This window comes from Pelophylax lessonae, assembly GCF_965119305.1.
Source record: "Pelophylax lessonae genome assembly, chromosome: 1".
NCBI classification, from domain to species: domain Eukaryota; kingdom Metazoa; phylum Chordata; class Amphibia; order Anura; family Ranidae; genus Pelophylax; species Pelophylax lessonae.
In genome coordinates this window covers 61,408,665-61,424,868 of record NC_138768.1, presented here as the reverse complement: position 1 = coordinate 61,424,868, position 16,204 = coordinate 61,408,665, and the positions used below count along the sequence as shown (strand labels likewise).

Sequence of the window (16,204 nt, the reverse complement as noted above, 5' to 3'; positions counted from 1 at the left end):
ATTCTTCTAGCAATTAAACATAGATGCTTACCCTTAAAAAATGGTTTCCCTTTTTCCAACCCCCATCACCCATATACTAGAAGCCAATGCAGAGGGTGTCATACTGTAAAGAACGCCATGGTCAGGTTAACTGCATAGTTCTCATAACAGGCGCTAATGGAGTTAATATCCCGCTTCCTGTGAGCACTCATTTGGCTAAGCACAATCCCCAAATGGTGTTGTAAATGAATCTTGCAGGCTGATGGTTTGTGAAGGCTTTATCTCTCCCTTTATTGCAGGCAGTTAGGGATGTGAGAAGTAGGCTGAACAATACTAAATGCGTAGTGTTCCATTTACAAGCTCTTTAAAATAAGTAGACATACATTTTGTTCTGCATATCCCAAGTGAAGCTACATTACCGTCCCCACTCGGAATATGACCCGTGGTGTTCTGATACAACATGGAGGTCTGTGGATGGCTTCTCTCGCTTTCTCTGCTCTGTTTGTGCTTATTAGGGTTGCCATCTTTTGATCTTTGGAAAACCAAACAGGGTTTTGGGGAATGGAGGGTTTGACATTGGAGTATTTTATTTAGGGTTGTCATGGCTCAATAGGGGTTGTTTTAGTCATGTGGGAATTCTGAGTGAAAGTTTTGTGAATCTTGTGTGGAAAACGTTTATAAATGCACCCCTAAAATTATGTTTTTGCTACAAAGCTTAAGGAGGGTGTTAAATTGTGAAATTTTTTATTACATTTTTAAATAAGGACTTGTTCTTAGTGCAGTGACCTGCAAGTGTCCACACTGGGTCAACACAGGTCACTGCTAGGGCTAAAACTGAGCACTTTAGTATACAGTGCTGTACGAATGACCCCCTTCAGGTTTGCGGAATCTAACATTATGTACACATAAGAACAGGTCTTTAGGCATAAAATAAGCACTAAACAATACAGTGTAACATTTGCAACAATATATAAGCCTATTGAGACAGATGCCGCTGCCAGCACTCCTAAAACACAAAGCGGGACTTGGTTGTCAAACTGGCAGCTGGGTCCTGCAATTAAACTATGCAAAGCGGGAGGGAAATGTCTGGTTTGCTATGCAGTGTGCCCAAACCGAGAAACTGTCCATATCAATTAGGGGAGAAGTAGGGGCATGATAGGGAGAGGGGAAAAAAGGGGAAGGAAAGCTAAACCTGGACCAAGTATATAAATCAAGAAAGTGAAGTGAAGGTCGACTTCCAATCTGCCTACTACATTATCATGACCCTGATTACTTTTACAATGGTTTTTAATAGCATTAATCATATAAACATCTTAGAAACTTATCAGAACTGAATATTAATTGGTACAGTGTCTAGTTGGGCAGCCTGTGAGTCACAACCCCAAATGAGTTTCCAAAGAAGGATCCCAGGGTTTAAAAACAATTGCAAGCTGTAAGTTGGATCCTAGGAGAAGTTACACATAACTGAGCGCCCCTGTTGTAGTGGAGATAATTATATGGGTGGGGAGGAAGCTACCAGGACCATCTTATCTCATAAGAAGGCAATACTGGGCAATACTGATTGATCCAGAAAATCCCACCCCAAGAAGAGTTGGCTTGCATTGCTAGAGAATTTTCAGAGCATCCATTGATGGAATATTGTTTTCCCATGTGTCCATAATCACCCAGTTTGGCTGAAGATCAGCTTTTGTCTGTGACCATTTTAACTATAGAGGTAATTTTATCACGAATTCCAGACACAAGGTGAAGGGCAGACATTTTTTTTATTTTTTTTTATAAACAATGGCTGCTTCTCTTTATTAATTTATTTTTGACAGCTACTGCTTTCCGGCCTACAGTTTACAAATATATATACTGTTGGTGCATAACATTTCTTATCATATAAGTATACAATCTTTTTGTCCTGATACACATTTAAAGGATAACCCAAGGACAAAAATGTATTATATTGCAGCTTGCAGTCCTTGTGGTGCTTTAGTTATCTTTTTTCAGACTAAAATAATTTTTAGCTAGTACAGACCTGTAAGCAAGTATTAAGCACCTTTGATTTTAGCTCCTCCTTAGAGGTGGAGTGTGATTTCAGGGTTGTTTAGGTTAGCTTAGGTAAGAGTCTCTGCCTGGAGCCACAATGAGAGGATACCAGAAAGGTTTCTTGGTGGTGTTGTCTGCTTTGGCAACGGGCTGCCAGAGAACCTTGACTTTAAGTTTACTGGGAATTAGAGTTTGGACCTAAGCTCAGCATTGAGTATCACAATGCCCTCTTTCTGTTATTATTTCTGTTATTATTATTCTTTCTTGCCATTTTCTAGGAACCTCTGTGTGGTGTTCCACTAAGAGGGATATGTTGAATATAACCAATGCCTGGGTAAGGACTAAGAAGTAATGTACTTTTACTGGTGCAAATCTGGTTGACTCTGGAGTGGGTGGTGACAGAGGCAAAAGAGACCCCCGACTGATAGAGAAACCCCCTCATGCATCATGCATCAGGGGGGCATTGGCCCCATGTCTCATGAGCCCCGAGTGGTTGGTTGGACTTTTGTAGCTTATGTCTGAGCCATGGAAAACATAGGCCTGTGAGGGAGTACACCACGTTTGAAGGGGTTAATGTTTGCAGTGACCAGGAAGATGTGAAGTAGAGGTCTAGAGCTGACATTCGTGCACATGAATAGTATGTCAGTTTGGATTAAACACATGCGTGATGCCCTTCAACCCCTAATATGTAAAGGAGGGGTCAAGCTGTGAATGTTGGACATGTGGAAATAGGCTGGGCCTCCCCTTTCAGACCTGCCGATCTATGCTCAAGAATGGTCAAGGAAGGCTTCTTTCCAATTGATTAGATATGTGTGTTGGTCCTTTTGACTTGCCTTGTTGGGGCAGTCTTTCCCTGCTAAGATTACACATAGACCTATGAAACCGGACTCATGCATATGCAATGTCCAACTGCCCTGAGGCACCAGGATGATGGTCGGGTCTGAGAACATGAACAATCTGTTCAATCAAACTTCTGTTTGAATGTTCATGTGCATTCTCAGGGAAGGAGAGTGGTGATGAGCAGCACCAGCAGACAGTTATCTTATTTTCCAGTTGGGGCACCTGTTCAAGTGGCAACCATCTAAGAAGGGTTTTTGTCACTTATTATAGGTGAGAGGTCTTCTCACCTCCTGCTGTGTCTCCAATACAGGAAGTGAAGGCAAATCTCCCCAAAGGGACAAAGATGGGAGAAAAAATCTAACCAGTTTAACCATGCTGTACGCTGTCCAAACTAAAAGAGATAACTTAAAACTCCAAACACAGTCAAGTTTGCTAAATGCTCTCAGTGTCTCTCGGCATCAGAAACAACCACTGTTACATAAACATGTCCAAGGTGGATTTAGAAGAAAACACCTTAATGTGGTAGTGTGGCTTCATGTTTACATTCATTAAAAACAATTGTGATTAATAAAAAACACTTTCACTTTGGAGGTAGCCCATCTTTTTTAAAGGTACAACTACATGTTAGAGTCCACCCGGTCAAGTAAAGACCTAGTGTGTGTCTGCACGAAGTAGAATTATTGGTAAATATATGTGACCCATTTTGGGTGTTCACCTATTTTAGAGTACCAACAAAATCCAGATTGTAACCTAACTTGTAGAGGTCATTTATAGTTACGAGTTGGTACACAGGAATAAGTCCTGGGAGATGTTTGAAATGCTTATTTGCTACAAATGTCAAAAAAGCATTTGATACATATAGACAGTGCTGTATTTTGGCCTAGGCCAACAAGGCCCAGGCCTAGGGCGGCACTTTGCAGGGGGGCAGCAAAGAAACTGCCCCCCCTCCACCTGAGTCTCTATTGGCCACTGGTTGCTAGAGCCACCTCTCTCATTCCCCCCTCTCTCTCAACCCCCTCACTCTCACTCTCAACCCCCCTCTCTCTCACCCCCCTCTCTCTCTCTCACCCCTCCTCTCTCACCCCTCTTCTCTCTCTCTCACCCCTCTTCTCTCTCTCTCTCACCCTCCCTCTCTCTCTCACCCCTCTCTCTCTCTCATCCCCCCTCTCGCTCTCTCTCATCCCCCCTCTCGCTCTCTCTCTCTCTCATCCCCCTCTCTCTGTCTCTCTCTCTCATCCCCCTCTCTCTGTCTCTCTCTCTCATCCCCCCTTTCTTGCTCTCTCATCCCCCCTCTCTCTCAACCCCCCTCACCCATCCCCCTCTCTCTCTCCCTCACCCACCCCCTCTCTCGTGAGATCTCAGGGGTTCATGCTGGGACTTGTAGTCCTTCAATTTTGGAGGGAGCCACATCCATTAAAAAAGGAGTGGGGCAAAGTTACATAGGTGGGGGGGCGCCCAATTTTAGTCTTGCCTAGGGCAGCACAAAACCAAAATACACCACTGCATATGGACTGTGATTATGACACAGAGCTCTACACCTTTTTGCCAAGCCCCGACCCTGTTACTATAGTGTCATACATATGGAGAGGGGTTATGGTACAAAGCTCTGTTCCTCCTTGCCAAACCCTACCCCTGTTACTATAGTGTCAAACATATGAAGAGGGTGCATGACACGAAGCTCTGTTCCTTCTTGCCAAGCCCTACCCCTGTTACTATAGTGCCATACACACGGAGAGGGTTTATGGCACAAAGCTCTGTGGCTTTTTGCCAAGCCCTGCTCCTTTTACTATAATTTTGTCGGTGGTGGAAATCTCTGCATCATCTCCATATACATAGCAGGAATGGCTAAGTGTAGTCCTGTCTGCTGTCATTGAGAACAACTGCCTGTTCATCTGCCCAGTGTGTCCAGCACATCTGCACCTTGCAAAGAATGTTATTATTGGCAAGTGTGGCCTTGTTCATGTACATTAGATCAGGTTGTGTCTTCTCATGAGCTGGAAGAACAGCAGTCTTCAGCTAGTTCTCCCTACTTGTCACCACTTGGCCAGCTACCAAATCTCTCTACCTTATTAGTTGTCAGGCTGAGCAGTGACAGCCACAGGGCTGTGGATGATTACAGCTTTCTCTGTAGATCTCTGGTAAATATGTGACACCAGACTATAATTTCCAGGAGCGGTGAAAAAAAAAAAAAAACTGTTGTGTGAGAGAATTGTCAATCCAAGTTCTGGAATTGGGAGCGATTTCGGAACACTCAGCTCTTCATTTAAAGCGGACCTTTTAAAAGAATGAAAAAAAAAAAAAAAATTACCGCAAATTACAAATAGATGAAAAATGTGATGAATTCTTGTGTTTGGGTATATAATCTCAGACTAGGTGATGTCAAACCTGCAGCCAGGGTGGATGTGAGAGCCAAGCTGAGGATAATGCTACATGAACTCATCCTCTAATGTAGAAAGTCATAGTTACATAGTAGGTGAGGTTGAATAAAGACAATAGTCCATCCAGTTCAACCTGTGTGGGTGTGTGTGGCTGTAATCATCTCACATAGCCCTTAATGTCCTGATCCTTGAGATGTACCTCTAGTAGTCTTTTGAAAGCCACCATACTTCCCGCAGAAACCACCTCTTGTGGTAGAGAATTCCACAATCGTGTAGCCCTAACAGTAAAGAACCCCCCACGTTGCCTGAGGTTAAAACGCTTCTCCTCTAATCGCATTGTATGCCCTCTTGTCCTCATGCAATCCCTTCGAATGAACAGCTTTTTTTCTAAGCTGAGGTCCCCATTGAGATATTTATAAATTGCTATCATGTCCCCCCCCCCCAAGGCGTCTCCAGGGAGAATAAATCGAGCGATTGCAGCCGCTCTTCATAGTTAAGGTCCTCCAATCCCCTAATCAGTTTAGTTGCCCTTCTCTGGACTCTCTCTAGCTCCAACACATCCCTCCTGAGGACTGGCGACCAGAACTGGACAGAATACTACAGATGCGGTCGGACCAGAGTTTTATAAAGTGGAAGGATTATAGTCTTATCTCTGTAATACATCCCTTTCTTTATGCATGCTAATATTCTGCTGGCTTTGGCAGCTGCCGCTTGACATTGCATGCTGTTGCCTAATCTATCATCAATCAAGACCCCCAGATCCTTCTCCATTTTTGATTCCCCCAAGGGTTCCCCTCCTAACGTGTATTGTGTTTTTATGTTTTTAGTCCCCAAGTGCAAAACCTTACACTTCTCCACGTTACTTCTTCTTTTGAGAAGGAATCAATTCCAGACTGGAAAAAGTATTTCCCCCTTCAATTTTCTATTGGGCAGTAGGTACCATGGGAATGACCTCAGGTACTCAGACCTCAAGGTTCAGATAAAAAGTCAGTAGTGAAATCCTACATATTTTTCTCTGTACAGTTGTCTTTAATGGATCAATTTTATCACTTTAATAAAGTAAAGTGTTATGCAAAGAGGGCCGAGAATCCCTAGCAATAATTTAGAATGTATCTTCTCTGACTGCTTTAAGCGGGTGAAAGTTGAACTAACAGTCCCCCCTAGCTAAATTGAAGCACCACATAGCTTTTAGGACCCATTTACACCATTTGCATTGGGAAGCTTTGCCCAACGCAGTCCCTACTACTGATGCTCACCACTGGGGGGCATTGGTGAGTGCACCAGCGTGTGTGTTGAAAAAGAAGGACATGTTACATGCATCATTACAACACAACAGCCTGCTGAACCTCACCGCTGGTGTGAACGAGCCCTTACTGCTGATCCTTTCATTCTCCTGTTATTTATATATTGGTATTCGGCCATGTCACAGCACTCACTGAAATCTTTCAAAGGGGTGCTAAGTGGGATGTTTCATGCAAGGAAATGCCAGTAAAACCTTTTTTTTTTGTTTGAACCTGTAATTTGACCTCAAGCTGTGTGTTGATTTCTGTCAACTAGAGGGGTGGGGGGGTGGGGATTAGAATTCTTAAAAATATAGTGTGCATATTTATTTTTTATATTTAAAAACATGTTTGAAAAGATTGGAGTTTTGCTTTAATGCTGTGGAATTACAAATCTGTTTTCCAAGATTTATATACAGTATCTCACAAAAGTGAGTACACCCCTCACATTTTTGTAAATATTTTATTATATCTTTTCATGTGACGACACTGAAGAAATTACACTTTGCTACAATGTAAAGTAGTGAGTGTACAGCTTGTATAACAGTGTAAATTTGCTGTCCCCTCCAAATAACTCAACACACAGCCATTACCCACTTCCCTCCCGCCCTATAGGCAAATGATGGCAGGAAGGTGGTTGTATTATCCTGACACGCTGTCATATGACGGCGGCAGGATAATGCGCTCTGCGCGCCCCTCGGGGGTGCGCAGAGCAGCGATCGGTGATGCGGCGTGTCACTCTGACACACCGCATCTCCGATCCCAGTAAAGATACTACTGATGTTGGCTCTTTACCATATGACCAGCTGTGACCAATCACAGCTGGTCACATAGTAAATAGGAAGTGCTGTTGATCGGCTTTCCTGACAGGCACGAGTAGAGGAGAGCCGATCTTCGGCTCTCCTGCCACAGGGGGGTCTGCACTGGTAATCAGAGCATTGATTACCAGTGCAGACCCTTGGAGGGGTGCCTCTTGAACCACCAGGGATGCCCACCCATGATCCCAGGGATGCCCACCATGACCACCAGGGATGCCCACCATGGCCACCAGGGATGGCAATCATGGCTCAGGGAGCCATCCATTGCCCTTTCCATCAGTGCTGCCCGCCAGGGCCCTCCCCATCAGTGCTGCCCACCAGTTCCCATCTATCAGTGCCACCCACCAGTCCCATTATTGCCCACCAGTGCTGCCTATCAGTGCCCATTAGTGACCACCAATGCTACATATCAGTGCTACCTATCAGTGCCACATATCAGTGCCCATCAGTGCTGCATATCAGTGCTTCCTATCAGTGCTGCCTATCAGTGCCGCATATCAGTGCCACCCCATCAGTGCCTCCTCATCAGTGCCTGTCAGCGCGGCCTCATCAGTGCTCATCAGTGCAGGAAAAAACGTATCTATTTATAACATTGTATAACATAAACAAAAAAACATTTTTTTTTTTTCAAACTTTTCATTCTTTTTTTATTTGTTTAGCAAAAAAGAAAAACCTTGTGGTGATCAAATACCACCAAAATAAAGCTCTATTTGTGGGGAAAAAATGACATAAATTTGGTTTGGGTACAGTGTTGCATGACCGTGCAATTGTCATTCAAAATGCAACTGCGCTAAAAGCTATAAATTGGCCTGGCGGGAAGGGGGAAAAGTGCCCGGTATTGAAGTGTAATGTAATGTGTAAACAGCTGGCAACAAAAGTGAGTACACCCCTAAGTGAAAATGTCCAAATTGGACCCAAAGTGTCAATATTTTGTGTGGTCACCATTATTTTCCAGCACTGCCTTAAGCCTTTTGGGCATGGAGTTCACCAGAGCTTCACAGATTGCCACTGGAATCCTCTTCCACTCCTCCATGACGACATCACGGAGCTGGTGGATATTAGAGACTTTGCGCTCCTCCACCTTCTGTTTGAGAATGCCCCACAAATGCTCAATAGGGTTTAGGTCTGGGGACCTTCTTGGCCAGTCCATCACCTTTGCCCTCAGCTTCTTAGGCAAGGCAGTGGTCATCTTGGAGGTGTGTTTGGGGTCGTTATCATGTTGGAACACTGCCCTGCAGCCCAGTCTCTGATGGGAGGGGATCATGATCTGCTTCAGTATGTCACAGTACATGTTGGCATTCATGGTTCCCTCTATGAACTATAGCTCCCCAGTGACGGCAGCACTCATGCAGCCCCAGACTATGACACTCCCACCACCATGCTTGACTGTAGGCAAGACACACTTGTCTTTGTACTCCTCACCTGATTGCCACCACACACGTTTGACACCATCTGAACCAAATCTGTTTATCTTGGACTCATCAGACCACAGGACATGATTCCAGTAATCCATTACCTTAGTCTGCTTGTCTTCAGCAAACTGTTTGTGGGTTTTCTTGTGCATCATCTTTAGAAGAGGCTTCCATCTGGGACAACAGCCATGCAGATCAATTTGCTGCAGTGTGCGGAGTATGGTCTGAGCACTGATAGGCTGACCCCCACCCCTTCAACCTCTGCAGCAGTGCTGGCAGCATTCATACGTCTATTTCCCAAAGACAACCTGTAGATATGACGCTGAGCATGTGCACTCAACTTCTTTGGTCGACCATGGCAAGGCCTGTTCTGATTGGAACCTGACCTGTTAAACCGCTGTATGGTCTTGGCCACCATGCTGCAGCTCAGTTTCACGGTCTTGGCAATCTTCTTATAGCCTAGGCCATCTTTATGTAGAGCAACAATTCTTTTTTTCAGATCCTCAGAGAGTTCTTTGCCATGAGGTGCCATGTTAAACTTCCAGTGACCAGTATGAGAGAGTGAGAGCGATAACACAAAATTTAACACACCTGCTCCCCATTCACACCTGAGACCTTGTAACACTAACGAGTCACATGACACTGGGGAGGGAAAATGGCTAATTGGGCCCAATTTGGACATTTTTACTTAGGGGTGTACTCACTTTTGTTGCCAGCGGTTTAGACATTAATGGCTGTGTGTTGAGTTATTTTGAGGGGACAGCAAATTTACACTGTTATACAAGCTGTACACTCACTACTTTACATTGTAGCAAAGTGTCATTTCTTCAGCGTTGTCACATGAGAAGATAGAATAAAATATTTACAAAAATATGAAGGGTGTACTCACTTTTGTGAGATACTGTAGATTTGCATAATACAAAATATTGGAATGCATGTTGAATCAAATTTGGGTTAAAAGGCAAAGTCCCATATATGAGGGTTTTAGATGGAAAGGAGTGCATTATTTTGTTTGCAGTACCTTGAATCCAATTATCTATGTTTCCTTGCTGACTTGCTAAAAGTCACACAACTGCTCCAAAGGAGAGGGATTGCCAAAACAGACAACATGACATATTTGCCAAGTATTGTGTCCTAAAAGAAAAATTATACATTTCTATTGACCCTACTGCTCTGTTATTTTATTTTGGATAATTTTAACATTCGGGGGAGTCAACATATTTCTGTGAACATTTAGGGATGTTCCAGTATCTTAGTTCTGTTCTAAAAATGTATTTATATTCTGGGAAATGCTTAAGTTGCAATCAAAATGAAGATCTACATTGTACAAAATCGTGTGATTTGTGCTGTTTTAATTCACATATTTTTAAATGTATAGAGATATAAAAATGTGTAAACCATCTCTGTATCCAACAGAATGTTTTATTTGCCTACCTTTGATAAACACATTACTTTGACTTGGTATTACAGCCGGTTCACATTAGGTCGCTCCGACTTAGGGGGCCACCTGTGAATTTGCGTGCAGCGCGACTTCAGCGCGACTTGCACGGACTTCATAAAATGAATGTCAATGCAAGTCGCTCCAGGTCGCCCGAAGTAGTACAGGACCCTTTTTCTAAGTCGGAGCGACTTGTGTCGCTCCTATTAGAACCGGTCCTGTACTACTCAATGACCGCGACCGTGCACGACTTGCCAGGCTGACCAAGTCGCCTGACAAGTCATATTAGTGTGAACCGGCACTTAGGGTCCCTGTACAGTAGATCTTAGACTGGGAGAAGGAGGGGTAGTACTCAGAGCCAGTCATTCTTACCTGCACTCAGATGTGCTAACAAGGAACATGCTGACATAAGGAGAAAGTAGATACAGTTTATGACCTCATCAGTCTACTGCTGCAGCTTTAACCAGTTCTGGACCGGGAGATTTTCCCCCTTAATGCCCAGGCCTTTTTTTGCGATTCGGCACTGCGTTACTTTAACGGAAAATTGCACGGTCGTGTAACGCTGTACCTGAATAAAATTGATGTCCTTTTTTCCCCACAAATTATTATTATACATTATTTATATAGCGCCAACAGTTTGCGCAGCACTTTACAATGTAAGGGAAGACAATACAGTTACAATACAATTCAATACAGGAGGAACTAGAGGGCCCTGCTAATTAGAGCTTACAATCTAGAAGGGATAGAGCTTTCTTTTGGTGGTATTTGATCACCTGTGCAATTTTTATTTTTTGAGCTATAAACAAAAATAAAGCAATAATTCTGAAAAAAAAAAAAATATATATTTTTTCACATTCTGCGATATAACATTCCCCCCCCCCCCCCCAAAAAAAATGTAAAAATCTACATTTTTTAACATCTTAGGCCAATTTGTTGTCCGCTACATATTTTTGGTAATAAAAAAAAAAAAATCGCAATAAGCGTATTTTGATTGGTTTGCACTAAAGTTATGGCGTTTACAAACTACAGGAATCATTTATGTAATTTTTATTGTTTTTTTTTTTTCACTAGTAATGGCGGTGATCAGTGATTTTTAATGGGACTGCGACATTGCAGCGGACAGATTGGACCCCGAACTGACATTTTTGACACTTTTGGGGACACCACTGACATTGCTACAGTAATCAGTGCTAGAAATATGCACTGTTACTGTAATGATGACACTGGCAGGGAAGGGCTTAACACAGTGGGTGATCAAGGGGTTAAATGTGTACCTAGGGGCGTGTTTCTAACTGTGTGGGGGCGGTGCTTATGAAATGACCATAGAGACCTGTGATCCTATATAGAAGGATCACAGGAGTTCTGTGATCATTCCAGAGAGAAGAATGGTCAGCTGTGTTTACAACAACTGACCGTTCTTCTCTCTCAGTGGGGAGCGATTGCAGGTGTCAGGCGGTAATCGGAGCCACCTGCCCGGTACATCGGAGTCCCAGCTGCCGAGTGGGGGCGGGAGCACGCCTCCTAGCTGCAGGCGTGGGATAGGTATATGTCGGTTCGCGCAGGAGGGGCTGCCTGCTGCAATAAATCAGTGGCGGGCAGTCCGGAAATGTCCAATAAATGACAATATGACAATGACAATAAATGTCCAGTCACAGGCTTGGAGTTGAAAGGTGACCAAGTTGTATTGATTATTGGATGTAGGAAAAAGGTCAACTGCTTGGCTGTGCTGTTTGGCAGAGCTTTTTAAATCCTAGGACTGGATAGGAAAAAGTACAAATCATTTTGTACACGTTTTGTATTTTTTCTACCTTTTTTTTTTTGTTAACCTAGACCTATATTTGTCCCAAGCGTGTTTGAAGCCATTTAGGCTTCGTTCACATGTAGGCGTTTTGGGGGCATTTTTCTGCTCTAGGATCAGCTCTCAAAACGCCCAACAAGACAAATCCTATTCATTTCAATGGCCCCTGTTCACATCTGAGCGTTTTGATGCCGTGAGCAAAAAGCCCAATGCTCAAAAAAGTACATGAGCTACTTTTTGGGCAGATTACAGGCGTTTTCCATTGGTCTCTAATCTCTATTCAATCAAAAAAAGCCTGCACAAAAAACGCCTGTAAAACGCCCATAAAAACACCTGTAATAGCAACGCCAAGATGTGAACGTAGCCTTACTGCTGACTATCTCACTACCTCTGCTGGAAGTTTATTCCAACCATCAACTACCCTTTCAGTAAAATAATACTTTGTAAGATCAGTTTTGAACTTTCCCCCATTTGGTTTTTTTTATTTTTGTATTTAAATATAAAAGTAATAAAAGCTTCACAAAAGCTTATACGTGGGATATGAGCAGTCCTCTGATCACATTTTGCACTGCTGCCTTTGACATTTAGCTATCTTTTTTCTAAATTAATTTTCAATTTTTTTGGTGGATGAGAAAATATTCTTTCTATAACAGTCTAAATCATTCAAATATTTGCAAAATTTCCACCAAGACCTTTCATTGCTGGTTTAGTGTCACGTAGTACACATAGTTTGGAAAGTTCTAAACATGGCCCCAGAAGCAGAATATTCCCATTTCTTCTGTTTCTATGTCACGGGTCATATTGGACCAACTGCTCCCTGCTGAAGACGTGCCCCTTTGTTGAGCTATTTAGGAATCCTTTAAAACAAGCGCTCTTTGTTTTAGTGGCGGAGTGGCTTGTGAATATTTTTTAGTCCTCAGTGGGTTAACTGGAGAAGAGCAGAACAGTCATAATTGGCCCATTTAGGGTATTTTGCATGTGAATACTGCGTTAGTGAAGCATTACTAAGTCTGTTGTGAGTGACACGGTGATTAGAATATAGATTAGGCAAAACACATTCTGTACTTTATCAAGTACAGTAATTAGTTCACTCGGTAAAAAGTTGATTACAAGTACAGATAAAGTTAGATTTTTTTTTTTTTCTCGCCACTTAATTTTAAATTTTCCTAATTTTTTTTTTATTTTTTATAAATGATAAATTTGTTCTTAATATAAACGAGGAGAGATCTACACCTGCTTTATTCCATGTGAGAACAATTAAAAGAACAATGTATTCGCTGCTAGGTGTAATCAAGGGACTTGTGTGTTACGGGTAAGTTTCAACATAGTCTATTGCAAATAGTAAATAGATTTGTGCTGTTGTGATTAACGTTGGCTTATTAGCTTTATTACGGTTTTTACCCTGTTGACAATTTTTGTAGAAGCACGGTACCTTGCTATACACATTCACTTCAATGCTGGGAATGTTGTCATTGACTTGCCATGCTGTTGTAATAATTTTTTTTTTTTTTTCAACTAATATCTTTATCTGTACTGTGTGCAACTCTCCTGCATTCCCAAATCAAAGTTTTATTTTTATTTTAGGATTTATTTTTTTTCATCTACTTGAAAATATAAACCATATGAGGGCTTGCAATTCCTGGTGGGTGTATTTTTTGAGCATCTTACCATTATTTTTGTAATGGGTATATTTATAACAGTGTTGCCATTATTATTTTTGAGTATTATGGATTAACAATTCACATATTATGTGTATGTGTATATTATCCACCTGTGAGAAAGGACGCAAAAATTAAACAAGGGTAAAAAATGTTGCATTCGGTTAGCCCTTAAATTTATTTACATAAAATGTTTTATCTGCTTTTTTGACTGCTTTATTTTTCTATAACTCCTACATTCTGGGACTGTACAGTGAAAAAAAAAATTGTAGCAGCTCTATCTCTTATGATATGTTCCATCTATGCACACACAAAAAAAAAACAAAAAAAAAACAAAAAAAAAATTGTAGCAGCTCTATCTCTTATGATATGTTCCATCTATGCACACACAAAAAAAAAACAAAAAAAAAACAAAAAAAAAAATTGTAGCAGCTCTAGCTCTTATGATATGTTCCATCTATGCACACACAAAAAAAAAACAAAAAAAAAACAAAAAAAAATTGTAGCAGCTCTAGCTCTTATGATATGTTCCATCTATGCACACACAAAAAAAAAAACAAAAAAAAATTGTAGCAGCTCTATCTCTTATGATATGTTCCATCTATGCACACAAAAAAATAAAAATAAATTGCCATTAAAAAAAAAAAAATCCCAGCATGCTGGATGTTATTATATCTGAAATCTCAAATATATTTGCTAAAATAAATACATAATCCTTGTTGTAATGAATTGTATTTACATGGTTGATGCATTATAAGCATCAGTTGTAGCCAAAAGGAAAACATTCATGAACCTTTTGTAGAGTTATGGGGATATTATTTTCTCTATGCCGGCCATATTTGCTTTTTTTCACAGAGGATCACAAGGACTGATTATTAGTGACCGAAAGGATGTTCTATTTATATTGTCAGTTAAAAATTAATTTTAGCTTATACTAAGCTGTTTGTAGTTGCCGTTTTCTATTTGTTTTCTTTTTTTTTTCTGCTCTCTTTATGAGATTAAATGTGCTTTTCTCCCATTGTTTTTCAGCAAAGCCTTCTCGGAGGTGAAATGGACATGGGCAATTCAGGGGCTCTTTCACCCACAAAGCCTGGTTCACAGTACTATCATTATTCAAGCAATAACTCCAGGAGGAGGCCTTTTCATAGCAGCTCAATGGGTGCGTATTATTATTTTCTGCCTAGTAATAGTATCCAGTTACACTCTCAGATAAACCATGGGACCCAGCGAGACAGGCAGGATAACAAAAGCATGGAGGCTTTCTCAGCCAGCCACTGTCTCCACTTGCAGTGGCTGTTACCTCCTTTCCAGAGCTAAACTTTTCTTGCAGTAAAGCCTTTATGTATTAGTGCTATCACTGCTTCTGTCAGCGCCGGACATTGAAGTATTCCAATACAGGAGCTGGGCAGTTAGTGGCAGAAGCAGGCAGTTGGTGAAATACTGCCATTGTAGCACTGGGTGTCATGGCATGCTGGTGTATGTAAGATAGTATACTGCCAGAGAATCAGTAACTTCCAGTTGTGGTTATGTTTATTTACCTTGAAGGTGAGTACAGCATAAGTACACTTACATGTTTCGGCTGTGGGGGCCTTAATCATAGCATGCTGGTGTTTGTAGTTTCGCAAAGTAGGGATTGGTTTTGCTTCTGTATTCTGACATTATTATTTGTAATTATTTGTATAGCATTGTCTTGTGATTGTGTACAATGTATGTAAAGAGGACCTGTGCCAATTGGCTTTGGGATTGTGTGGTTGGAATCAGTCTGAGATGCTCCTGAGATCATTGACAGGTGCCTTTAACCTGCTGTTGACCTCTTTCCGAGTTGCATTTGACCTGCCTTTTGTGGGTTTTGCACTGCCATGGACTTGTATTGGAATGCAAAACCTGTTTGATGCAAACGAAAGCCTGTCAACCTAGGCCTTAATACAGATATTACAAATACATAAAACATGCCCTGTGACACACATATATATAGTATAATATATAATAATAATAATACTATAATAATAATAGTATAATATAGTGTATATCATACAGTGCCTTGAAATAGTTTTCATACCCCTTGCAATTTTCCACATTTTGTCATGCGATTTTATGTGATAGACCAACACAAAGTGCCACATAATTGTGAAATTGACGGAAAATAATAAATGGTTTTCCACATTTTTTACAAATAAATATTTGCAAAGTGTGGCGTGCATTTGTATTCACCCCCTGAGTCAATACTTTGTAGAACCACCTTTCGCTGCAATTACAGCTGTAAGTCTTTTTTGGGGATGTCTCTACCAGCTTTGCACATCTAGAGAGTGAATTTTTTGCCCATTCTTCTTTGCAAAATAGCTTAAGCTCTCTCAGATTGGATGGAGAGCGTCTGTAAACATCACTGTTTATGGCTTGCCACAGATTCTCATTGGATTTAGGACTATGACTGGGCCATTCTAACACATGAATATGTTTTGATCTAAGCTATTCCATTGTAGCTCTGGCTGTATATTTGGGGTCATTGTCCTGATGGAAGGTGAACCTCCACCCCAGTCTCAAGTCCAATCTGCAAGAGTGCCCTGTATTTGGC

The 16,204-nt window shown here is 41.5% G+C and overlaps 1 protein-coding gene across 15 annotated transcripts in view; it reads left to right on the top strand.

Moving 5' to 3' along the window:
* Nucleotides 1-16,204, top strand: part of TCF4 (transcription factor 4) — a 646,703-nt gene that overhangs the window by 356,583 nt on the left and 273,916 nt on the right. For 14 of the 15 annotated variants that reach the window (XM_082244114.1, XM_082244117.1, XM_082244108.1 and 11 more), the window contains one exon: nt 14,662-14,791. In XM_082244114.1, the coding sequence (XP_082100240.1) occupies nt 14,662-14,791 (130 nt within the window). Of the gene's footprint in view, nt 1-13,099; nt 13,287-14,661; nt 14,792-16,204 lie in introns of those variants that run through there. The other variant, XM_082244109.1, reaches the window with a different exon arrangement.